Source organism: Cherax quadricarinatus, chromosome 41 (genome assembly GCF_038502225.1).
Source record: "Cherax quadricarinatus isolate ZL_2023a chromosome 41, ASM3850222v1, whole genome shotgun sequence".
NCBI classification, from domain to species: domain Eukaryota; kingdom Metazoa; phylum Arthropoda; class Malacostraca; order Decapoda; family Parastacidae; genus Cherax; species Cherax quadricarinatus.
Window position 1 is genome coordinate 11,140,290 of NC_091332.1, and position 25,714 is coordinate 11,166,003.

General features: G+C 47.5%; 2 protein-coding genes across 6 annotated transcripts in view; one reads left to right on the plus strand and one right to left on the minus strand.

Annotated features, from left to right (window-relative positions):
- Nucleotides 1–25,714, plus strand: part of IFT46 (intraflagellar transport 46) — a 290,653-nt gene that overhangs the window by 137,544 nt on the left and 127,395 nt on the right. The window lies entirely within an intron of this gene.
- Nucleotides 6,655–25,714, minus strand: part of ZnT77C (Zinc transporter 77C) — a 36,284-nt gene continuing 17,224 nt past the window's right edge. For all 5 annotated transcript variants that reach the window (XM_053786701.2, XM_053786697.2, XM_053786698.2 and 2 more), the window contains 6 exons: nt 18,809–18,997; nt 17,115–17,243; nt 15,000–15,139; nt 14,115–14,213; nt 12,755–12,908; nt 6,655–7,146 (listed from right to left, as the gene is read on the minus strand). In XM_053786701.2, coding sequence (XP_053642676.1) covers nt 6,716–7,146; nt 12,755–12,908; nt 14,115–14,213; nt 15,000–15,139; nt 17,115–17,243; nt 18,809–18,997 — 1,142 coding nt within the window. In that variant the 3' untranslated portion in view covers nt 6,655–6,715. The remainder of the gene's footprint in view (nt 7,147–12,754; nt 12,909–14,114; nt 14,214–14,999; nt 15,140–17,114; nt 17,244–18,808; nt 18,998–25,714) is intronic.

The following is a 25,714-nucleotide window of genomic DNA, read 5'->3' on the forward strand; positions in this document are numbered from 1 at the left end:
CCGTCCACACACACAAAACTTCTACTAGTGTGATACCCCGTCCACACACACACAAAACTTCTACTAGTGTGATACCCCGTCCACACACACACAAAACTTCTACTAGTGTGATACCCCGTCCACACACACAAAACTTCTACTAGTGTGATACCCCGTCCACACACACAAAACTTCTACTAGTGTGATACCCCGTCCACACACACACAAAACTTCTACTAGTGTGATACCCCGTCCACACACACAAAACTTCTACTAGTGTGATACCCCGTCCACACACACACAAAACTTCTACTAGTGTGATACCCCGTCCACACACACACAAAACTTCTACTAGTGTGATACCCCGTCCACACACACACCAAACTTCTACTAGTGTGATACCCCGTCCACACACACACAAAACTTCTACTAGTGTGATACCCCGTCCACACACACACAAAACTTCTACTAGTGTGATACCCCGTCCACACACACACCAAACTTCTACTAGTGTGATACCCCGTCCACACACACACAAAACTTCTACTAGTGTGATACCCCGTCCACACACACACAAAACTTCTACTAGTGTGATACCCCGTCCACACACACACAAAACTTCTACTAGTGTGATACCCCGTCCACACACACACCAAACTTCTACTAGTGTGATACCCCGTCCACACACACACAAAACTTCTACTAGTGTGATACCCCGTCCACACACACACAAAACTTCTACTAGTGTGATACCCCGTCCACACACACACAAAACTTCTACTAGTGTGATACCCCGTCCACACACACACAAACTTCTACTAGTGTGATACCCCGTCCACACACACACAAAACTTCTACTAGTGTGATACCCCGTCCACACACACACAAAACTTCTACTAGTGTGATACCCCGTCCACACACACACAAAACTTCTACTAGTGTGATACCCCGTCCACACACACACAAAACTTCTACTAGTGTGATACCCCGTCCACACACACACAAAACTTCTACTAGTGTGATACCCCGTCCACACACACAAAACTTCTACTAGTGTGATACCCCGTCCACACACACACAAAACTTCTACTAGTGTGATACCCCGTCCACACACACACAAAACTTCTACTAGTGTGATACCCCGTCCACACACACACCAAACTTCTACTAGTGTGATACCCCGTCCACACACACACAAAACTTCTACTAGTGTGATACCCCGTCCACACACACACAAAACTTCTACTAGTGTGATACCCCGTCCACACACACACAAAACTTCTACTAGTGTGATACCCCGTCCACACACACACAAACTTCTACTAGTGTGATACCCCGTCCACACACACACAAAACTTCTACTAGTGTGATACCCCGTCCACACACACACAAAACTTCTACTAGTGTGATACCCCGTCCACACACACACAAAACTTCTACTAGTGTGATACCCCGTCCACACACACACAAAACTTCTACTAGTGTGATACCCCGTCCACACACACACAAAACTTCTACTAGTGTGATACCCCGTCCACACACACACAAAACTTCTACTAGTGTGATACCCCGTCCACACACACACAAAACTTCTACTAGTGTGATACCCCGTCCACACACACACAAAACTTCTACTAGTGTGATACCCCGTCCACACACACCAAACTTCTACTAGTGTGATACCCCGTCCACACACACAAAACTTCTACTAGTGTGATACCCCGTCCACACACACCAAACTTCTACTAGTGTGATACCCCGTCCACACACACCAAACTTCTACTAGTGTGATACCCCGTCCACACACACACCAAACTTCTACTAGTGTGATACCCCGTCCACACACACCAAACTTCTACTAGTGTGATACCCCGTCCACACACACACCAAACTTCTACTAGTGTGATACCCCGTCCACACACACCAAACTTCTACTAGTGTGATACCCCGTCCACACACACCAAACTTCTACTAGTGTGATACCCCGTCCACACACACACAAACTTCTACTAGTGTGATACCCCGTCCACACACACACCAAACTTCTACTAGTGTGATACCCCGTCCACACACACCAAACTTCTACTAGTGTGATACCCCGTCCACACACACCAAACTTCTACTAGTGTGATACCCCGTCCACACACACCAAACTTCTACTAGTGTGATACCCCGACCACACAAACATATCTTCTACTATTGTGATACCCCGTCCACACACACACCAAACTTCTACTAGTGTGATACCCCGTCCACACACACACCAAACTTCTACTAGTGTGATACCCCGTCCACACACACTTCTACTAGTGTGATACCCCGTCCAAACTTCTACTAGTGTGATACCCCGTCCACACACACCAAACTTCTACTAGTGTGATACCCCGTCCACACACACACCAAACTTCTACTAGTGTGATACCCCGTCCACACACACACCAAACTTCTACTAGTGTGATACCCCGTCCACACACACACCAAACTTCTACTAGTGTGATACCCCGTCCACACACACCAAACTTCTACTAGTGTGATACCCCGTCCACACACACCAAACTTCTACTAGTGTGATACCCCGTCCACACACACACCAAACTTCTACTAGTGTGATACCCCGTCCACACACACCAAACTTCTACTAGTGTGATACCCCGTCCACACACACACCAAACTTCTACTAGTGTGATACCCCGTCCACACACACACCAAACTTCTACTAGTGTGATACCCCGTCCACACACACACCAAACTTCTACTAGTGTGATACCCCGTCCACACACACACAAACTTCTACTAGTGTGATACCCCGTCCACACACACACAAACTTCTACTAGTGTGATACCCCGTCCACACACACACCAAACTTCTACTAGTGTGATACCCCGTCCACACACACCAAACTTCTACTAGTGTGATACCCCGTCCACACACACACCAAACTTCTACTAGTGTGATACCCCGTCCACACACACACCAAACTTCTACTAGTGTGATACCCCGTCCACACACACCAAACTTCTACTAGTGTGATACCCCGTCCACACACACCAAACTTCTACTAGTGTGATACCCCGTCCACACACACCAAACTTCTACTAGTGTGATACCCCGTCCACACACACCAAACTTCTACTAGTGTGATACCCCGTCCACACACACAAAACTTCTACTAGTGTGATACCCCGTCCACACACACCAAACTTCTACTAGTGTGATACCCCGTCCACACACACACCAAACTTCTACTAGTGTGATACCCCGTCCACACACACACCAAACTTCTACTAGTGTGATACCCCGTCCACACACACACCAAACTTCTACTAGTGTGATACCCCGTCCACACACACACCAAACTTCTACTAGTGTGATACCCCGTCCACACACACACAAACTTCTACTAGTGTGATACCCCGTCCACACACACACCAAACTTCTACTAGTGTGATACCCCGTCCACACACACACCAAACTTCTACTAGTGTGATACCCCGTCCACACACACACCAAACTTCTACTAGTGTGATACCCCGTCCACACACACACAAAACTTCTACTAGTGTGATACCCCGTCCACACACACAAAACTTCTACTAGTGTGATACCCCGTCCACACACACCAAACTTCTACTAGTGTGATACCCCGTCCACACACACACCAAACTTCTACTAGTGTGATACCCCGTCCACACACACACAAAACTTCTACTAGTGTGATACCCCGTCCACACACACCAAACTTCTACTAGTGTGATACCCCGTCCACACACACACAAACTTCTACTAGTGTGATACCCCGTCCACACACACACCAAACTTCTACTAGTGTGATACCCCGTCCACACACACACAAAACTTCTACTAGTGTGATACCCCGTCCACACACACACCAACTTCTACTAGTGTGATACCCCGTCCACACACACACAAACTTCTACTAGTGTGATACCCCGTCCACACACACACAAACTTCTACTAGTGTGATACCCCGTCCACACACACACCAAACTTCTACTAGTGTGATACCCCGTCCACACACACACAAACTTCTACTAGTGTGATACCCCGTCCACACACACCAAACTTCTACTAGTGTGATACCCCGTCCACACACACCAAACTTCTACTAGTGTGATACCCCGTCCACACACACACAAAACTTCTACTAGTGTGATACCCCGTCCACACACACCAAACTTCTACTAGTGTGATACCCCGTCCACACACACACAAAACTTCTACTAGTGTGATACCCCGTCCACACACACACAAAACTTCTACTAGTGTGATACCCCGTCCACACACACACAAAACTTCTACTAGTGTGATACCCCGTCCACACACACACAAAACTTCTACTAGTGTGATACCCCGTCCACACACACCAAACTTCTACTAGTGTGATACCCCGTCCACACACACACAAAACTTCTACTAGTGTGATACCCCGTCCACACACACCAAACTTCTACTAGTGTGATACCCCGTCCACACACACACAAAACTTCTACTAGTGTGATACCCCGTCCACACACACCAAACTTCTACTAGTGTGATACCCCGTCCACACACACACAAAACTTCTACTAGTGTGATACCCCGTCCACACACACCAAACTTCTACTAGTGTGATACCCCGTCCACACACACACAAAACTTCTACTAGTGTGATACCCCGTCCACACACACACAAAACTTCTACTAGTGTGATACCCCGTCCACACACACACCAAACTTCTACTAGTGTGATACCCCGTCCACACACACCAAACTTCTACTAGTGTGATACCCCGTCCACACACACCAAACTTCTACTAGTGTGATACCCCGTCCACACACACCAAACTTCTACTAGTGTGATACCCCGTCCACACACACCAAACTTCTACTAGTGTGATACCCCGTCCACACACACCAAACTTCTACTAGTGTGATACCCCGTCCACACACACCAAACTTCTACTAGTGTGATACCCCGTCCACACACACCAAACTTCTACTAGTGTGATACCCCGTCCACACACACCAAACTTCTACTAGTGTGATACCCCGTCCACACACACCAAACTTCTACTAGTGTGATACCCCGTCCACACACACCAAACTTCTACTAGTGTGATACCCCGTCCACACACACCAAACTTCTACTAGTGTGATACCCCGTCCACACACACACAAAACTTCTACTAGTGTGATACCCCGTCCACACACACCAAACTTCTACTAGTGTGATACCCCGTCCACACACACCAAACTTCTACTAGTGTGATACCCCGTCCACACACACACAAAACTTCTACTAGTGTGATACCCCGTCCACACACACACAAAACTTCTACTAGTGTGATACCCCGTCCACACACACCAAACTTCTACTAGTGTGATACCCCGTCCACACACACACAAAACTTCTACTAGTGTGATACCCCGTCCACACACACACAAAACTTCTACTAGTGTGATACCCCGTCCACACACACCAAACTTCTACTAGTGTGATACCCCGTCCACACACACACAAAACTTCTACTAGTGTGATACCCCGTCCACACACACACAAAACTTCTACTAGTGTGATACCCCGTCCACACACACACAAAACTTCTACTAGTGTGATACCCCGTCCACACACACACAAAACTTCTACTAGTGTGATACCCCGTCCACACACACACAAAACTTCTACTAGTGTGATACCCCGTCCACACACACACAAAACTTCTACTAGTGTGATACCCCGTCCACACACACACAAAACTTCTACTAGTGTGATACCCCGTCCACACACACACAAAACTTCTACTAGTGTGATACCCCGTCCACACACACACAAAACTTCTACTAGTGTGATACCCCGTCCACACACACACAAAACTTCTACTAGTGTGATACCCCGTCCACACACACCAAACTTCTACTAGTGTGATACCCCGTCCACACACACCAAACTTCTACTAGTGTGATACCCCGTCCACACACACACAAAACTTCTACTAGTGTGATACCCCGTCCACACACACACAAAACTTCTACTAGTGTGATACCCCGTCCACACACACCAAACTTCTACTAGTGTGATACCCCGTCCACACACACACAAAACTTCTACTAGTGTGATACCCCGTCCACACACACACAAAACTTCTACTAGTGTGATACCCCGTCCACACACACACAAAACTTCTACTAGTGTGATACCCCGTCCACACACACCAAACTTCTACTAGTGTGATACCCCGTCCACACACACCAAACTTCTACTAGTGTGATACCCCGTCCACACACACCAAACTTCTACTAGTGTGATACCCCGTCCACATACACACAAAACTTCTACTAGTGTGATACCCCGTCCACACACACACAAAACTTCTACTAGTGTGATACCCCGTCCACACACACACAAAACTTCTACTAGTGTGATACCCCGTCCACACACACCAAACTTCTACTAGTGTGATACCCCGTCCACACACACCAAACTTCTACTAGTGTGATACCCCGTCCACACACACAAAACTTCTACTAGTGTGATTTCCCCCTCTACACACACACAAAACTTCTACTAGTGTGAGGTTTCCACACCAAACTTTAACTAGGAACTTGAGTTTTAAAGCCTGGCACAGTTGAGTGAACTTATAATCTCGGTGTCCATACTTAGCTATCGTGGAGTATGTTGAGTAGGTCTTTCCTACACTAGGTATTATTACATGTGCTCACTGCGACATAACTTGGTTAGGTGCTACTCTTAAGTTGTTTAGTGAGACAGTCATTGTTTAGGTGCTCCTCTGACTGTTCAGTGGGACAGTCATTGTTTAGGTGCTCCTCTGACTGTTCAGTGGGACAATCATTGTTTAGGTGCTCCTCTGACTGTTCAGTTGGCTTCAGATTGGTTAGGTAGCCTGCGGTGTGTTGATCACTAGTTAGTGGCGTTCTACCTTCGTCGAGGTCTCCTGGGTGGTCAGGCAAGCAGGGGAACATAAATGTCCGACATTCCGGTTCACTTGAATGATCTGACTCCCAAATACCTTTCCCTGATTCACATACACCTGTTTCCTTGGCACTGCACTTTGACTCATTTACAACATTCACCTCACTTTCCCCTGATCCACACACACCTTCACTTGATTTAAAGGTATATGTACTAGATTGGCGAGAAACATCACCTGAAAGCAAATAAAACATCGTAAGTTTCAGAGATAGTGACAAAGTCGGTAAAGATTTCTGAGAGAGACAGTAACTTCACAACAACAGGAAATAATCAGTGACAGGACAGTAGCAGGTGTAGGTTACCGTGGGTGGTGAGGAGAGGGTGGTGGGTTATCGTGGGTGGTGAGGAGAGGGTGGTGGGTTATTGTGGGTGGTGAGGAGAGGGTGGTGGGTTATTGTGGGTGGTGAGGAGAGGGTGGTGGGTTATTGTGGGTGGTGAGGAGAGGGTGGTGGGTTATTGTGGGTGGTGAGGAGAGGGTGGTGGGTTATCGTGGGTGGTGAGGAGAGGGTGGTGGGTTATTGTGGGTGGTGAGGAGAGGGTGGTGGGTTACTGTGGTTGGTGAGGAGAGGGTGGTGGGTTACTGTGGGTGGTGAGGAGAGGGTGGTGGGTTATCGTGGGTGGTGAGGAGAGGGTGGTGGGTTATTGTGGGTGGTGAGGAGAGGGTGGTGGGTTATTGTGGGTGGTGAGGAGAGGGTGGTGGGTTATCGTGGGTGGTGAGGAGAGGGTGGTGGGTTATTGTGGGTGGTGAGGAGAGGGTGGTGGGTTATTGTGGGTGGTGAGGAGAGGGTGGTGGGTTACCGTGGGTGGTGAGGAGAGGGTGGTGGGTTATCGTGGGTGGTGAGGAGAGGGTGGTGGGTTATCGTGGGTGGTGAGGAGAGGGTGGTGGGTTATTGTGGGTGGTGAGGAGAGGGTGGTGGGTTATTGTGGGTGGTGAGGAGAGGGTGGTGGGTTACTGTGGTTGGTGAGGAGAGGATCGTGGGTTACTGTGGGTGGTGAATTATAGTGGGTGGTGAGGAGAGGGTGGTGGGTTACTGTGGGTGGTGGGTTATCGTGGGTGGTGAGGAGAGGGTGGTGGGTTACCATGGTTGGTGAGGAGAGGGTGGTGGGTTATCGTGGGTGGTGAGGAGAGGGTGGTGGGTTACTGTGGTTGGTGAGGACAGGGTCGTGGGTTACTGTGGGTGGTGAATTATCGTGGGTGGTGAGGAGAGGGTTGTGGGTTACTGTGGGTGGTGGGTTATCGTGGGTGGTGAGGAGAGGGTGGTGGGTTACAGTGGTTGGTGAGGAGAGGGTGGTGGGTTACTGTGGGTGGTGGGTTACCGTGGTTGGTGAGGAGAGGGTGGTGGGTTAATGTGGGTGGTGAGGATAGGGTGGTGGGTTCCTGTGGGTGGTGGGTTACCGTGGTTGGTGATGAGAGGGTGGTGCGTTACTGTGGTTGGTGAGGAGAGGGTGGTGGGTTACCGAGGGTGGTGAGGAGAGGAATTGGGTTACCGTGGTTGGTGAGTAGAGGGTGGTGGGTTACTGTGGTTGGTGAGGAGAGGGTGGTGGGTTACTGTGGGTGGTGAGGAGAGGGTGTTGGGTTACCGTGGTTGGTGAGGAGAGGGTTACCTGGAGGTTATTCCGGGGATCAACGCCCCCGCGGCCCGGTCCATGACCAGGCCAGGGTGGTGGGTTACTGTGGGTGGTGGGTTACCGTGGTTGGTGAGGAGAGGGTGGTGGGTTACTGTGGGTGGTGGGTTATCGTGGGTGGTGAGGAGAGGGTGGTGGGTTATCGTGGGTGGTGAGGTGGTGGTATACCGTGGTTGATGAGGAGAGGGTCGTGGGTTACTGTGGGTGGTGGGTTATCGTGGGTGGTGGGTTACCGTGGGTGGTGGGGAGAGGGTGGTGGGCTACCGTGGATGGGGAGGAGAGAGTGGTGGGCTACCGTGGGTGGTGAGGAGGTGGTGGGTTACTGTGGGTGGTGGGTTACCGTGGGTGGTGAGGAGAGGGTGGTGGGTTACTGTGGGTGGTGGGTTACCGTGGTTGGTGAGAAGGTGGTGGGTTACTGTGGGTGGTGGGTTACTATGGGTGGCGGGCTACCGTGGTTGGTGAGGAGAGGGTGGTGGGTTACTGTGGGTGGTGAGGAGACGGTGGTGGGTTAATGTTAGTGGTGAGGAGAGGGTGGTGGGTTACTGTGGGTGGTTGGTTACCGTAGTTGGTGAGGAGAGGGTGGTGGGTTAAGGTGGGTGGTGAAGAGAGGGTGGTGGGTTACCGTAGGTGATGAGGAGAGGGTGGTGGGTTACTGTGGGTGGTGAGGAGAGGATGGTGGGTTGCTGTGGGTGGTGAGTTACCGTGGGTGGTGGGTTACTGTGGGTGGTGAGGAGAGGGTGGTGGGTTACTGTGGGTGGTGGGTTACCGTGGGTGGTGAGGAGAGGGTGGTGGGTTACTGTGGGTGGTGCGTTACCGTGGGTGGTGAGGAGAGGGTGGTGGGCTACCGTGGATGGGGAGGAGAGAGTGGTGGGCTACCGTGGGTGGTGAGGAGGTGGTGGGTTACTGTGGGTGGTGGGTTACCGTGGTTGGTGAGAAGGTGGTGGGTTACTGTGGGTGGTTGGATACTGTGGGTGGTGAGGAGAGGGTGGTGGGTTACTGTGGGTGGCGGGTTACCGTGGTTGGTGAGGAGAGGGTGGTGGGTTACTGTGGGTGGTGAGGAGACGGTGGTGGGTTAATGTTAGTGGTGAGGAGAGGGTGGTGGGTTACTGTGGGTGGTGGTTACCGTGGTTGGTGAGGGGGGGGTTACCGTGGGTGGTGAAGAGAGGGTGGTGGGTTAGTGTGGGTGGTGAGGAGAGGGTGGTGGGTTACTGTGGGTGGTGGGTTACCGTGGGTGGTGAGATGGTGGTGGATTACTGTGGGTGGTGAGTTACCGTGAGTGGTGAGGAGAGGATGGTGGGTTACTGTGGGTGGTGGGTTACCGTGGGTGGTGAGGAGAGGGTGGTGGGTTACTGTGGGTGGTGAGGAGAGGGTGGTGGGCTACTGTGAGTGGTGGGTTACCGTGGGTGGTGAGGAGAGGGTGGTGGGTTACTGTGGGTGGTGGGTTACCGTGAGTGGTGAGGAGAGGATGGTGGGTTATTGTGGGTGGTGGTTACCGTGGTTGGTGAGAAGGTGGTGGGTTACTGTGGGTGGTGAGGAGAGGGTGGTGGGTTACTGTGGGTGGCGGGTTACCGTGGTTGGTGAGGAGAGGGTGATGGATTACTGTGGGTAGTGAGGAGAGGGTGGTGGGTTAATGTTAGCGGTGAGGAGAGGGTAGTGGGTTACTGTGGGTGGTGGGTTACCGTGGTTGGTGAGGAGAGGGTGGTGGGTTACCGTGGGTGGTGAAGAGAGGGTGGTGGGTTAGTGTGGGTGGTGGGTTACCGCGTAGGTGATGAGGAGAGGGTGGTGGGTTACTGTGGGTGGTGGGTTGCTGTGGGTGGTGAGGAGAGGATGGTGGGTTACTGTGGGTGGTGGGTTACCGTGGGTGGTGAGGAGAGGGTGGTGGGTTGCCGTGGGTGGTGAGAAGGTGGTGGGTTACTGTGGGTGGTGGGTTACCGTAGGTGGTGAGGAGAGGGTGGTGGGTTACTGTGGGTGGTGGGTTGCCGTGGGTGGTGAGGAGAGGGTGGTGGGTTATTGTGGGTGGTGGGTTACCTTGGGTGGGGAGGAGAGGGTGGTGGGTTACTCTGGGTGGTGGGTTACCGTGAGTGGTGAGAGGGTGGTGAGTTACTGTGGGTGATGAGTTACCGTGGGTGGTGAGGAGAGAGTGGTGGGTTACCGTGGGTGGTGAGAGGGTAGTGGGCTACCGTGGGTGGTGGGTTACCGTGGTTGGTGGGTTACCGTGGTTGGTGAGGAGAGGGTGGTGAGTTACTGTGGGTGGTGAGGAGAGGGTGGTGGGTTACTGTGGGTTGTGGGTTACCGTGGGTGGTGAGGAGAGGGTGGTGGGTTAATGTGGGTGGTGAGGAGAGGGTGGTGGGTTACTGTGGGTGGTGGGTTACCCTGGGTGGTTGTTTACTGTGGGTGGTGGGTTACCGTGGGTGGTGAGGACAAGGTGGTGGGTTACTGTGGGTGGTGGGTTACTGTGGGTGGTGGGTTACCGTAGGTGGTGAGGAGAGGGTGGTGGGTTACTGTGGTTGGTGGGTTACCGTGGGTGGTGAGGAGAGGGTGGTGGGTTACCGTGGGTGGTGAGGAGAGGGTGGTGGGTTACTGTGGGTGGTGGGTTACCGTGGGTGGTGAGGAGAGGATGGTGGGTTACCGTGGGTGGTGAGGAGAGAGTGGTGGGTTACCGTGGGTGGTGAGGAGAGGTGGTGGGTTACCGGGGTAGTGAGGAGAGGGTGGTGGGTTACCGTGGGTAGTGAAGAGAGGGCGGTGGGTTACTCTGGGTGGTGAGGAGAGGGCGGTGGGTTACCGTGGGTGGTGAGGAGAGGGTGGTTGGATTCCGTGGATGGGGAGGAGAGGGTGGTGGGCTTCCGTGGGTGGTGAGGAGATGGTGGTGGGTTACAGTGGGTGGTGAGGAGTGGGTGGTGGGTTACCGTGGGTGGTGAGGAGAGGGTGGTGGGCTACCGTGGGTGGTGAGGGGAGGATGGTGGGCTACCGTTGGTGCTGAGGAGAGGATGGTGGGTTGCCATGAGTAGTGGGGAGAGGGAGGTGGGCTTCCGTGGGTGGTGAGAGAGGGTGGTGGGTTACCGTGGGTGGTGAGGGAGGTGAGGAGAGGGTGGTGGGTTACCGTGGGTGGTGAGAGAGGGTGGTGGGTTACCGTGGGTGGTGAGAGAGGGTGGTGGGTTACCGTGGGTGGTGAGGGAGGTGAGGAGAGGGTGGTGGGTTACCGTGGGTGGTGAGGGAGGTGAGGAGAGGGTGGTGGGTTACCGTGGGTGGTGAGAGAGGGTGGTGGGTTACCGTGGGTGGTGAGGGAGGTGAGGAGAGGGTGGTGGGTTACCGTGGGTGGTGAGAGAGGGTGGTGGGTTACCGTGGGTGGTGAGGGAGGTGAGGAGAGGGTGGTGGGTTACCGTGGGTGGTGAGAGAGGGTGGTGGGTTACCGTGGGTGGTGAGGGAGGTGAGGAGAGGGTGGTGGGTTACCGTGGGTGGTGAGAGGGTGGTGGGTTACCGTGGGTGGTGAGGGAGGTGAGGAGAGGGTGGTGGGTTACCGTGGGTGGTGAGAGAGGGTGGTGGGTTACCGTGGGTGGTGAGGGAGGTGAGGAGAGGGTGGTGGGTTACCGTGGGTGGTGAGAGAGGGTGGTGGGTTACCGTGGGTGGTGAGGGAGGTGAGGAGAGGGTGGTGGGTTACCGTGGGTGGTGAGAGAGGGTGGTGGTTTACCGTGGGTGGTGAGGGAGGTGAGGAGAGGGTGGTGGGTTACCGTGGGTGGTGAGAGAGGGTGGTGGGTTACCGTGGGTGGTGAGGGAGGTGAGGAGAGGGTGGTGGGTTACCGTGGGTGGTGAGGGAGGTGAGGAGAGGGTGGTGGGTTACCGTGGGTGGTGAGAGAGGGTGGTGGGTTACCGTGGGTGGTGAGGGAGGTGAGGAGAGGGTGGTGGGTTACCGTGGGTGGTGAGAGAGGGTGGTGGTTTACCGTGGGTGGTGAGGGAGGTGAGGAGAGGGTGGTGGGTTACCGTGGGTGGTGAGAGAGAGTGGTGGGTTACCTTGGGTGGTGAGGGAGGTGAGGAGAGGGTGGTGGGTTACCGTGGGTGGTGAGAGAGGGTGGTGGGTTGCCATGGGTAGTGGGGAGAGGGTGGTGGGTTACCGTGGGTGGTGAGGAGAGGGTGGTGGGTTTCCGTGGGTGGTGGGTTACCTTGGGTGGTGAGGGAGGTGAGGAGAGGGTGGTGGGTGCAGGAGTAACAGCACTCCCTCTCATGGCATTTTTCTTGTTGGCACCTGAGAAGACACACAGCGTCGTCAGGAGTGCCACCTGGCTCCCTCGTCATGTACTCCGGCTGTAGCGTGACCTGTAACACAACACTACAGTCAACATCACATGTAACACTACAGTACTCTGGTCTGGTCTTGAGGTGGGGGAAAGAGCGCCCTTGGTGCCGCTGATGGCTTCTTTCCCCTTGGAACTAAATTTACTCTTTCTTCCTCCAGTAAGACCAGATGACCTCCAGTTTCCCATGCACTGTGAGACTCCTGCGGGCTTAGCGCTTCCACGTGAATATAATTATAACAATTTGAGAACTTATAGGTTTAGCGGAAATTAAGGACTGGTGCAGAATATTAAATATGTTGTAAAGTCAGAACGTATAAAAATACTAAGTAATTTAATTAATACCTTAATAGTGGAGCTAAACGTTGTAGTAAATAAAGTGAATTAAACAAAACTAAAAGATAATAAATTCAGATGTGGCCAGACAGACGATATAAAGTGAGAAGACAAGTTCAGAATTATGTATATCAAAGATGGTTGAAAGCTGTGAAAATGTAAGAAAATAAAATGAAATTGAAGAATTGAGACACTTGTGCAACATTGTGTTATCTTTATTGAGGAAACATAACTCCGAACAGAGACAAAACAATCAGGGTACGGGTGGGGTTAGAACCCATGGCAAGTGAGTCGCAAAACTCCAGGCCACTGGGCCAGCTGGCTGATTAACAAGATGCATGGTGATGTCCACGTACTTCTGGCAAAACATCTATTGAATGAGTGATGGTGAAGACTTCATTTTTGTGGATCACCCTACCAGAGTGGTGGAGACGGTCGGAGATACGGAAGGAAGGTGGAGAAAGTAACAAGATCACAAAATACTTGACCTCAGCGGTAAAGAACACATACGAATATAAGGAATGGAAAAGTAGGAGGGAGGTAAGAAGAGGCCTCAAGGAAGAACATTCAGCCAAGCATGAGCAAGATGTGAATACTCAAGAGTCACCCATGTACACTGGATGACTGTAAAGACAAATTCGGTAAGAATCTTTGTGATGCCTTTGTCCACGCCAGGTTTGTGAAACACCTTTGTGATATCCAAGCTAGGTGTGTGATCTAACCTTTATGATATCGATGCCAAGTGTGTGATCTAACCTCTGTGACATCGATGCCAGGTGTGTGATCACACCTTTGTAACATCAATGCTAGGTATGTAATCTAACCTTTGTGACATCGAGGTCAGGTGTGTTATCTAACCTTAGTGACAGCTATGTCGGGTGTGTGACCTCACCTTAGTGACGCCCTCGTCCACAAAGAACTGCCTCAGGGTGTCCTTATTGGAGAGATAGACGCAAGGGTTCTTGAAGACCACATGTGCTGTCGCCACCACCTGCAACACCATCAACAAATGTTTAGGCTAGTACTTGGGTCGAGTTTCAGCTCCTGGGCCCTCCGCCTAGGGTTCCAGCTCTTGGGCCCTGCAGCAGTGCGCGTAGGTTGGACGAGGCCTCTCACAAAATACCCTACATCACCCGAGACAGTACACAAGTGCAAAGACACATGTGAAATGTTTAGGTCTTATTTAATGTAGATGTTTTGCTCGCCGGTTTGCCGGAGGCCGAGACGTCTCCCAAATTAAACGTTCCCTTTAAGTTTCACATGTCAGTTTTAGTTATGCGAAATGCACAAGTGTAACAACAATGATTTAATATTATTATGATTATTATTATTGTTTTTATTATTGTAATTGAATTACTGTAATTATTATTATCCGTGTAAAACTTTTCAGGGGGGAGGAGAGAGTTTGATCCCTGAGAGGGAATCTTGATCCCGGGCGTCGGAGATACCGTCTCTTACTTCGGATCAAATCTCATGAACTCCCATTTATCATGCATATATAATACTGATCAGAAGATACTGCGTGCGCAGAAAGCAGGGAAAGAACGTTTCGCTGTCTTAAAATTTGATAGACACCTTAACAGGGCAAAGCGTTGTCCCAGTGTATGTCTTTTTTTATATTTGCAATAAAAATCTGTGTAAGAAAGGAGCGAAATGTAGAGGTGGTCAGCAAGCTCCTTGAGGGATACTTTGAGTGAAACGTAGAGGAGGTAAGCTTCTCGAGGTATACTTTGCTAAGTGAAACGTAGAGGAGGAAAGGGAGGTCCTCAAGGCATACCTTGGTGGGTGTGAAGGTCCAGATGTGGAGGTGGTGAATGTTAACGATGGCTGGGAACTGTTGGAGGAGCCTGGCTTGGAAGGCCTCCACGTCGATGTGTCCCGGGATGGTCTGTAGCAGGATGTGGCAACACTCCCGACCTGCATACATCATATGGTTACACTTCATTATGGCAACTCTGTAATCTGCAACGAGGGTGCCGCGATGCCCGTAAAAGGGCAGGGGTGTAAAGATACACCGAGAGGTGTGTCTGTGTTTATACACTGAAAGTTGTGTATTTCGGTGCTAGTGTACAGTAAATACACTGAAGTGTGTACATCAGCGTATATATACTGAGGTGTTTGTGTGTGCGTGCGTATTTCATAAGAACAAAAGAAAAAATGAACACTGCAGCAGGCCTATTGGCCCATGCGAGGCAGGTCCAATTCTCCCACCAGCTTAAGCCAATGCTTTAACCTAGTCGGGTCAGGTCACATTCCTGGAGTTTACCTGGAGAGAGTTTCGGGGGTCAACGCCCCCGCGGCCCGGTCTGTGACCAGGCCTCCTGGTGGATCAGCGCCTGATCAACCAGGCTGTTGCTGCTGGCTGCACGCAAACCAACGTACGAGCCACAGCCCGGCTGATCAGGAACTGACTTTAGGTGCTTGTCCAGTGCCAGCTTGAAGACTGCCAGGGGTCTGTTGGTAATCCCCCTTATGTGTGCTGGGAGGCAGTTGAACAGTCTCGGGCCCCTGACACTTATTGTATGGTCTCTTAACGTGCTAGTGACACCCCTGCTTTTCATTGGGGGGATGGTGCATCGTCTGCCAAGTCTTTTGCTTTCGTAGTGAGTGATTTTCGTGTGCAAGTTCGGTACTAGTCCCTCTAGGATTTTCCAGGTGTATATAATCATGTATCTCTCCCTCCTGCGTTCCAGGGAATACAGGTTTAGAAACCTCAAGCGCTCCCAGTAATTGAGGTGTTTTATCTCCGTTATGCGCGCCGTGAAAGTTCTCTGTACATTTTCTAGGTCGGCATCGGCAATTTCACCTGCCTTGAAAGGTGCTGTTAGAGTGCAGCAATATTCCAGCCTAGATAGAACAAGTGACCTGAAGAGTGTCATCATGGGCTTGGCCTCCCTAGTTTTGAAGGTTCTCATTATCCATCCTGTCATTTTTCTAGCAGATGCGATTGATACAATGTTATGGTCCTTGAAGGTGAGATCCTCCGACATAATCACTCCCAGGTCTTTGACGTTGGTGTTTCGCTCTATTTTGTGGCCAGAATTTGTTTTGTACTCTGATGAAGATTTAATTTCCTCATGTTTACCATATCTGAGTAATTGAAATTTCTCATCGTTGAACTTCATATTGTTTTCTGCAGCCCACTGAAAGATTTGGTTGATGTCCGCCTGGAGCACGGCATCTGACCTAGTTGCACAAGCTAGTCAGGTCCAACTCACACCCACCCACACCCATGTGTATATGTCGTGGAGATTTGTATATGTTGTTCCGAATAGGTAAAACTTGCGATTTTGGCTTAAATAGCAATAATTTCGCAAAAATCATTCTGAACCTAACGAAAAAAATATATTTAATTGTGTTTATTTATTAAATTATTGTAAGCTTATCTAAAATATATTTAGTTGGATTAGACTAAATTAAATTGCGCTTGTTATAATAAGGTTAGGTAAGTTTTCTAAGGTACTTTTGGTACAAAACTATTAATTTTTACATTAACAAATGAAAAAAAAATCTTTAAACGTTAAGAATTTTTTATAGAAAGGACTTAATTATAAACGAGTTCTTGTTAATTGACCCGTTTTACCTATTCGGCACGACATATACATGGCGAGGCGTGTATCTCTCGGTATATATACAGTGACTACCTCATCCTACTTTTTCAAGGTTGATGGACTGATCACATCATGTTTACCTTTTCACTGCTTCAGCAGTCACCATATTAGTCACCTCTGTATTAGACTGATGAAGCCTGCCGTATAGGCGAAACGTTTCGGAACAAAGATACCTAACTGTTGCACATGTTTTTTGTTTACTTCGGTATAGTATACCATTATTATACTGATTAGCTTAGTTTACCTCGTATACAAACAAAACATGAAAGAAAACGTCTTACAGTATGGGTAACTGAACCACATGAGGAGTGCCGCTGAAGCCAGGGCCATAGCCGGGTCAATGTATAGTGCCACAGTGCCACCGTCGTCCCAGTAGACCACAGCAGCGCACACCTCCACCATCACCAGTCCTACAATCATTTCAAGTCCATATGAGGAAATTTAGGGTAGCTAAAATCATTCAGATAGTCTTATATATATATATATATATATATATATATATATATATATATATATATATATATATATATATATATATATATATAAAACACTGATCTCTGGCCAAAGGAGACTCGAACCTACGAACCTTGGAACAAGGTACGCAGTGCTTTACCATTCTCACCACACTGGAGCAATACCTTGGCGCCCAGCTTGCGCTAGACGTTAATCCAAGGCAGCCAGCTTTCAGAGAGAAGGCTTACAGCCAGAGATCAGTGTTTGTGTATATTTCGCCTGCACTTGCGAATTCCTTGCATTGTTAAAATCTCTAGTAAGGCTGATGCATGCAGGGGATGAGATGAAAAGCTGTAAGCCTTCTCCCTGAAAGCTGGCTGCCTTGGATTAACGTCTAGCGCAAGCTGGGCGCCAAGGTATTGCTCCAGTGTGGTGAGAATGGTAAAGCACTGCGTACCTTGTTCCAAGGTTCGTAGGTTCGAATCTCCTTTGGCCAGAGATCAGTGTTTGTGTATATTTCGCCTGCACTTGCGAATTCCTTGCTCATATATATATATATATATATATATATATATATATATATATATATATATATATATATATGTGTATGTATATATGTCGTGCTGAATATGTAAAACTGGTCAATTAGCAAGAACTCATTTAAAATTAAATCCTTTCTGAAATTTTCTCTTATACGTTTAAAGATATATTTTTTTCATTAATGTTGATGTAAAAATTTATAATTTTGCACCAAAAGAATCTTAGAAAACATACCTAACCTTATTATAACAAGAACAATTTATTTTAGCCAAACCCAACTAAATATATTTTAGATTTGTTTACAATAATTTAACACTAAACAAACCTAGTGAAATATATTTTTTTCGTTAGGTTCAGAATTATTTTAGCGAAATTATTCCATACACAAATTTTCGCTTGCCCTATATGGCAAGATGAGCGTTGCTATTTAAGCCAAGATCGCCAGTTCTGCCTATTCGGCACGACATATATATATATTATATATATATATATATATATATATATATATATATATATATATATATATATATATATATATATATATATATATATATATATATATATATATATCATTAAAATTAATGTATACATTAAGGGATTTTTCCATTCTAATCACAATTTTTTGTGTATATAAATTGTGTACACGACTTACTCTGAATAAATAACTAAGAAGTCGCGTGATTATATCTATAACTTAACAAGGTATATACACAAGTGAGTTATGTACTTGTATATCAGTGTATATACGCTGCGTACTATGAAGAATACTTGACTATAACATGTCATTAAGAGTATTCTTGGTTGGTGGTGTACTCGTGAAATGCAAATTTCATTATCATCAATCCTCATCAACCACTCATCACCTCCTGGTTAGAAGTTTTGATATCTAGGTATATTGTTGCAAAGTACTGGTTCTAACAGTGAAACGTCTATTGATGATTACTACTACTACTAATAATAATAATAAAACAAATAATGGTACCACAGTTGTCCCTGAGGAGCTCCTTGATGACCTGTGGGATGCTGCGGGAGGTGTTGCTCCCCGCCCGGAGGTTACTGGAGGAGAGCATCCTCCTGCCCGCCTGCACCGCCTCCTGCGTCACCTGCAGCCCCACCCACACGCTGCCTGACGCCCGCATCTCCAGGAAGCAGCCCTGGTGGTGAGTGTAGCCTGCAACGACAAGAGAGAAGAAATTTGGAGATACCATGCTTCGAACCATAGATGTCTCGCTCGCACTAATATGTATGGATCAAACTTGAGTGCCTCCCGTTCACCAGGTACTGATGACCCCATACCACATACACTACTACTACTACTACTATTAATAATAAATCCTGACAGGGATGCTTATTTCCATTAGGATCCTTCCCTAAGATGCTGTCCACAATAGTTTTAGCGCTTAATTTGATTATTATTATTATTATTACTATTCTTATTATTATTCTCCATTACAGTAGTGTAACTACTGGGTACTTGTTAACTCCAAGGTGGACAGGTGAAACAGTTGTAAGGAACACCTGGAGAACCAAGTCTTCCTTACCAGGTACAGAACTAGACCTACACGTGTATAGAACTAGGCCTACACGTGTACAGAACTAGACCTACACGTGTACAGAACTAGATCTACACGTGTACAGAACTAGACCTACACGTGTATAGAACTAGACCTACACGTGTATAGAACTAGACCTACACGTGTACAGAACTAGACACGTGTACAGAACCAGACTTACACGTGTACAGAACTAGACTTACACGTGTACAGAACTAGACCTACACGTGTACAGAACTTGACCTACACGTGTATAGAACTAGACCTACACGTGTACAGAACTAGACACGTGTACAGAACCAGACCTACACGTGTACAGAACTAGACTTACACATGTACAGAACTAGACCTACACATACAGAACTAGACCTACACGTGTATAGAACTAGACTTACACGTGTACAGAACTAGACCTACACGTGGACTGGAGAATCAGGTCTAACGTGTATTGAAGAGACAAGTCTACAGGTGTACTGATGAGTTATAGCTACAACTATACTGGAAATACAGGCCTACACGTATACTGGTTAGTTAGGTCTACGTGTACCGAAGATACAGGTCTACAGATGTACTAGTGAATCCGGTTTATCGCTTTGCCACGATTTTAAAATATAAATCCACAGGTAATTAACTAGTTTCCTCCTACCTATGAGTGTGAGGTAACTAGTTCCCTCCTACCTATGAGTGTGAGGTAACTAGTTCCCTCCTACCTAGGAGTATGAGGTAACTAGTTCCCTCCTACTTAGGAGTGTGAGGTAACTAGTTCCCTCCTACCTAGGAGTGTGAGGTAACTAGTTCCCTCCTACCTAGAGGTGTGAGGTAACTAGTTCCCTACTAAACAGGAGCGTGAGGCAGAACATTAGAGAGACAGGTACAGCATTATCAAGGATGACACTGATAACATATAGGTTTATTGGATAATGTTATCAGTGGTGGACCCATGCGGAGGTGGAGAGATAATGGCACTAAGATAGAGATGCAGGGCAGTGATAAAAGTGCTGATAAAGGCATGGTCATTGATGTTGTGTTTGTATGAGTGTTAAGTTCGGCGAAGTCATGCCTTAATTCTATTTAAACCTAGCTAGAAAGTTGAATTAGGCCCAGTATCCCTCGTATTAAAAGTCAAGGTGTAACTTTAAGCTTAGTTAGAAAGGTGAACTAGGTTCACTGTGCCCCAGTGGAAATAAGTCACTTAGTCTGACTTTTTTGGGTGTATTCCCGGTTCTCTACAAATATGTTGCTATGTGTGATAATCTGCGTAACTGTATTTGTGTATAAATGAATAAACTTACTCTTATCTTAGAAGTCGTAGCTTAAGAGGCCCGTACGGATGAACTGACCTTTTTTTTTTATTATTTATCATCCGATTTCATTCATTTTTGGTGTACTTTAATTCTATTAAATTAAGCCTAGCCAGAAAGCTGAACTTGGCTCAGCACCTCTCATATTGAATAATGTGTCCATTTTCTGAAACTCCAGAATTCGCTCGTACTTCTCTAACTCTCGAAATCACTCGTATACCAGTCCACATATTCCAAACCTTTGCCATACCTGTGATCAGTTTCGAGTAGCTGCTGCTGCAGCACAACATAAATTCAAGCTTTTCCTACTTGTAGTTACTTAATCAACCAAGCTATTACTGTCCACAGCTCGCAAATCCACATAGTCATTGTAACTCCACTGATCAGGCGCATTCTGAGGGAGCTTTACTAATTCTTAATTCTCTGTTGAACATTCTATTTTTTTTCTGGTCACATTTATCACGACGACGTTTCGGTCCGATGTGAGGGTTATTTGTGTATTGTGTACGAATGGTATACAATACCGACAAGATGAGATTAAGACACATGTGCAACATCTGGGTATCTTTATTGTAGACGTTTCGCCATCCAGTGGCTTTATCAATACAAATTCTAGGACATAACTTGAAGACAGTAGAACTATGTACAGAAGATGAGGTAATCAGTCCCTCAACCTAGGAGTAGGTGCGAAGAGCACCATAGTCGTGTATTGTTCCAGTCACGGTATTGTGCAAGTCACAAACAGATCTACCTGGGGTGGAAGGTACGGGAGTATTTATAGTCAGAATGTTGAGGTCAGGTGGAGAATGCTGCATCTGAGGATCCACTGGGTGGGGTTATAGAGTCTTGGGTAGCTTGGCAGGGGTATTGGACAAGCTGTGATTAGACCTTCTGCAGTGTTCTATGTTCTTATGTGGGATGGCGATGAAGAAGTTTCTTGGCAAGTGGTTCAGCTATGTTATAGAAGCCATTGTTCTGGTTGAAATTGTTGGTTATAGAGATAAGCGATGATTCCAGGATTCTTCGGTATTGAGTGTTGTCTTCTGTGGCGATAAGTCTTGAGTTTCTGTAGTTGATTAAATGGTTGAGTGAATTGCGATGTTGTACGCAGGCATTCCTTGTATCGTCAGTCCTGCTTGCGTATTGGTGTTCTGAAATACGTGTTTGGCGGTCTCTTGATGTTTCGCCCATGTATAATTTGTTGCAGTCATTACAAGGGATTATGTATAACCCTGCAGAGGATGGAAGCTTGTCCTGTCTACTACTGATGATGTCCTTGATGGTCGTGGTTGTGGAAGTAGATACTTGGAATGATGTATTGGAAAAGATGTTGGAAACATGTTTGGCAATGGAGTTGGTGGGGAGGACTATGTATCTCTTCTCGGCAGTGTCTTCTCTGGGTGTGTTGAAGATGTTTAATGCCCGCCGTCTGCAGTCTCTGATGAAGTGACGAGGATAGTGGAGTTTAGAAAATACTTGTTCAATTATAGTGCATTCTTCCTCAAGGAACTCATTGCTGCAGATTCTGAGTGCGCGCAGGAAGAAGCCTATAATTACACCACGTTTAGTTTTGGTGTCGTGGTGAGAGTAGAAGTGGAGAAGATCGTTTTGGTTGGTTGGTTTTCGATAGACTTTAAAACGAAGTTCATGGTCAGTTTTGCAGAGAAGAACATCAAGGAAAGGAAGAGTGTTGTTGACTTCTTCTTCAAGTGTGAACTGGATTGAGGGCTCGACCTGGTTGAGCTTGTCTTGGAGAGCTTGAACGTTGAAGCGCCTGGGAGTTATGAGGAGAATGTCGTCAACATAACGGAGCCAGGTGACAGTCGAAGGAATAACGGTGGAGAAACGCTCGGCTTCCAGATGTTCCATGTATAAGTTCGCCAGGACGGCACTGAGTGGCGAGCCCATGGGTAGACCAAAAGTCTGTTGAAAGAGGTGATTTTCGAAAGAGAAACACGTAAAGCCGACACATAGTTCAACGAGGTCGATGAAATCGCTGGCTGGAATAGGAAGATCAAGTGAATCGTCAATTTTTCTGCGTAGGAGATCGATGGCTTGTGTTGTAGGTACTTTGGTGAATAGGGAAGTTACGTCAAGGCTGGAAAGTTTCTTGTTCTTGATGTTGATGTTGATGTTGCGAATGTGATTGAAAAGATCACCCGAGTGTTTGAGATGTGCTGGACTTATAGTGCCCAAGAGTTTGGAGAGGTGTTTTGCGAGAATTCCTGAGAGTTGGTGGGGAGCACTGCCTATTCCCGAAGATATGGGCCTCAAAGGGATACCAGGCTTGTGAGTTTTTGGTAGGCCGTACATTCTGGCAGGTCTGGGGTTGCTGGGTATGGTGTGCAGAAGTTTCTTCCCTTGTTCTGAGTTCCTCAGAATGCGGCGAGTCCTTTGAAGAAAAGTTTTAGTAAGGTTGTCCACTTGGTTAGTTGTGAGGGGTTTGTAGGTATCTGGGTCATTAAGTAGATTGAGCATTTTGTTCCTGTAGTCGTCAGTGTTCATGATAACAACACCACCTCCTTTATCAGCGGTGGTGACCCTGATGGTCGTGTCTTCTGCTAAACCTTTAAGTGCAATGATGTAACGTCGAGGTATGACTGGGGAGCTGCGTGTAGAGATGGCTGCTGAGATGATGCCTTGAAGAAAACCTTTTTGGAAGTCGGAGTCATTGTGTCTGTAGTTTTTGGCGATGAAATTGAGGTCTTGTTTTGGTTTCGTAATTCCTGTTGCGAATTTGAGGCCTAAGCTGAGGGCTTCGGTTTCTGTGGTTGATAGTGGACGAGATGAAAGATTTTGAATAATGTCAGGTCTTCCTAAACTTTTCCAATGACTATTATCGCAGAGAGTTTGTAGTTTTCTAGTAAGTCTGATCTTCTGTTGAACATTCGCTGTGGTAACTCTGCTGCGAATAATTTCGGCGGTGCGTCTGTTCATGTTGCCCCGAAGTGCTGTGCCTAGTGTTCTGGCTTGGAGAAAAGCTTCCTTTGTAGCATTGTTTAAGTCATCTGCACACTCTTCAAGGTAGGTCCGAGCTGTAGTGGAGAAAGGAGGTTTGATGTTGGCAATTTGAGGAGAAGTAGATCTTGGTAAGACCATTTCTTGGATGCAGTCACGAAGAAAATTGTGTCTGTTGCGAAGAGAGTAAGCTTTTAGAAGGAGGTCCAGGTATTCTCTGTGTGAAGGATCCATTTCTACTGCAGTGTTTGACACTATGAAAATAAATGGTATAAAATACCAACACAATGGAAACAAACACATATGCATCCTTTATTGTTTCGCCCACACAGTGGGCTTTTTCGCAACATCAACATCAAGAACAAGAAACTTTCCAGCCTTGACGTAACTTCCCTATTCACCAAAGTACCTACAACTTCCCTATTCACCAAAGTACAAGCCATCGATCTCCTATGCAGAAAAATTGGCGATTCACTTGATCTTCCTATTCCAGCCAGCGATTTCATCGACCTCGGTGAACTATGTGTCGGTTTTACGTGTTTCTCTTTCGAAAATCACCTCTTTCAACAGACTTTTGGTCTACCCATGGGCTCGCCACTCAGTGCCGTCCTGGCGAACTTATACATGGAACATCTGGAAGCCGAGCGTTTCTCCACCATTATTCCTTCGACTGTCACCTGGCTCCGTTATGTTGACGACATTCTCCTCATAACTCCCAGGCGCTTCAACGTTCAAGCTCTCCAAGACAAGCTCAACCAGGTCGAGCCCTCAATCCAGTTCACACTTGAAGAAGAAGTCGACAACACTCTTCCTTTCCTTGATGTTCTTCTCTGCAAAACTGACCATGAACTTCGTTTTAAAGTCTATCGAAAACCAACCAACCAAAACGATCTTCTCCACTTCTACTCTCACCACGACACCAAAACTAAACGTGGTGTAATTATAGGCTTCTTCCTGCTCGCACTCAGAATCTGCAGCAATGAGTTCCTTGAGGAAGAATGCACTATAATTGAACAAGTATTTTCTAAACTCCACTATCCTCGTCACTTCATCAGAGACTGCAGACGGCGGGCATTAAACATCTTCAACACACCCAGAGAAGACACTGCCGAGAAGAGATACATAGTCCTCCCCACCAACTCCATTGCCAAACATGTTTCCAACATCTTTTCCAATACATCATTCCAAGTATCTACCTCCACAACCACGACCATCAAGGACATCACCAGTAGTAGACAGGACAAGCTTCCATCCTCTGCAGGGGTATACATAATCCCTTGTAATGACTGCAACAAATTATACGTGGGCGAAACATCAAGAGACCTCCAAACACGTATTTCAGAACACCAATACGCAAGCAGGACTGACGATACAAGGAATGCCTGCGTACAACATCGCAATTCACACAACCATTTAATCAACTACAGAAACTCAAGACTTATCGCCACAGAAGACAACACTCAATACCGAAGAATCCTGGAATCATCGCTTATCTCTATAACCAACAATTTCAACCAGAACAATGGCTTCTATAACATAGCTGAACCACTTGCCAAGAAACTTCTTCATCGCTATCCCACATAAGAACATAGAACACTGCAGAAGGTCTACTCACAACTTGTCCAATACCCCTGCCAAGCTACCCAAGACTCTATAACCCCACCCAGTGGATCCTCAGATGCAGCATTCTCCACCTGACCTCAACATTCTGACTATAAATACTCCCGTACCTTCCACCCCAGGTAGATCTGTTTGTGACTTGAAAAAGCCCACTGTGTGGGCGAAACGTTGTCAATAAAGGATCACATTAAATTGCATATGTGTTTATGTTTCCATACTCACCAGCATCAAGGAAGCTCCTTTGAGGGTGCGATAAAACAGAGATGTATTGATAAGTATCATTACTGGTGTGTCACTTTGTTTTGAAAGGTTTCATTATCTAACCTATCATTTCTGTGGCTTTGGCTACGCTTGTTTTGTAATTCTTTGTAAACATTAGCCCATCTGATAATAATATTGTACTGCTTTATGGAAGCATCTGGCCGTGTCCCAAAATTTCAGTTGAGTTGAATTATT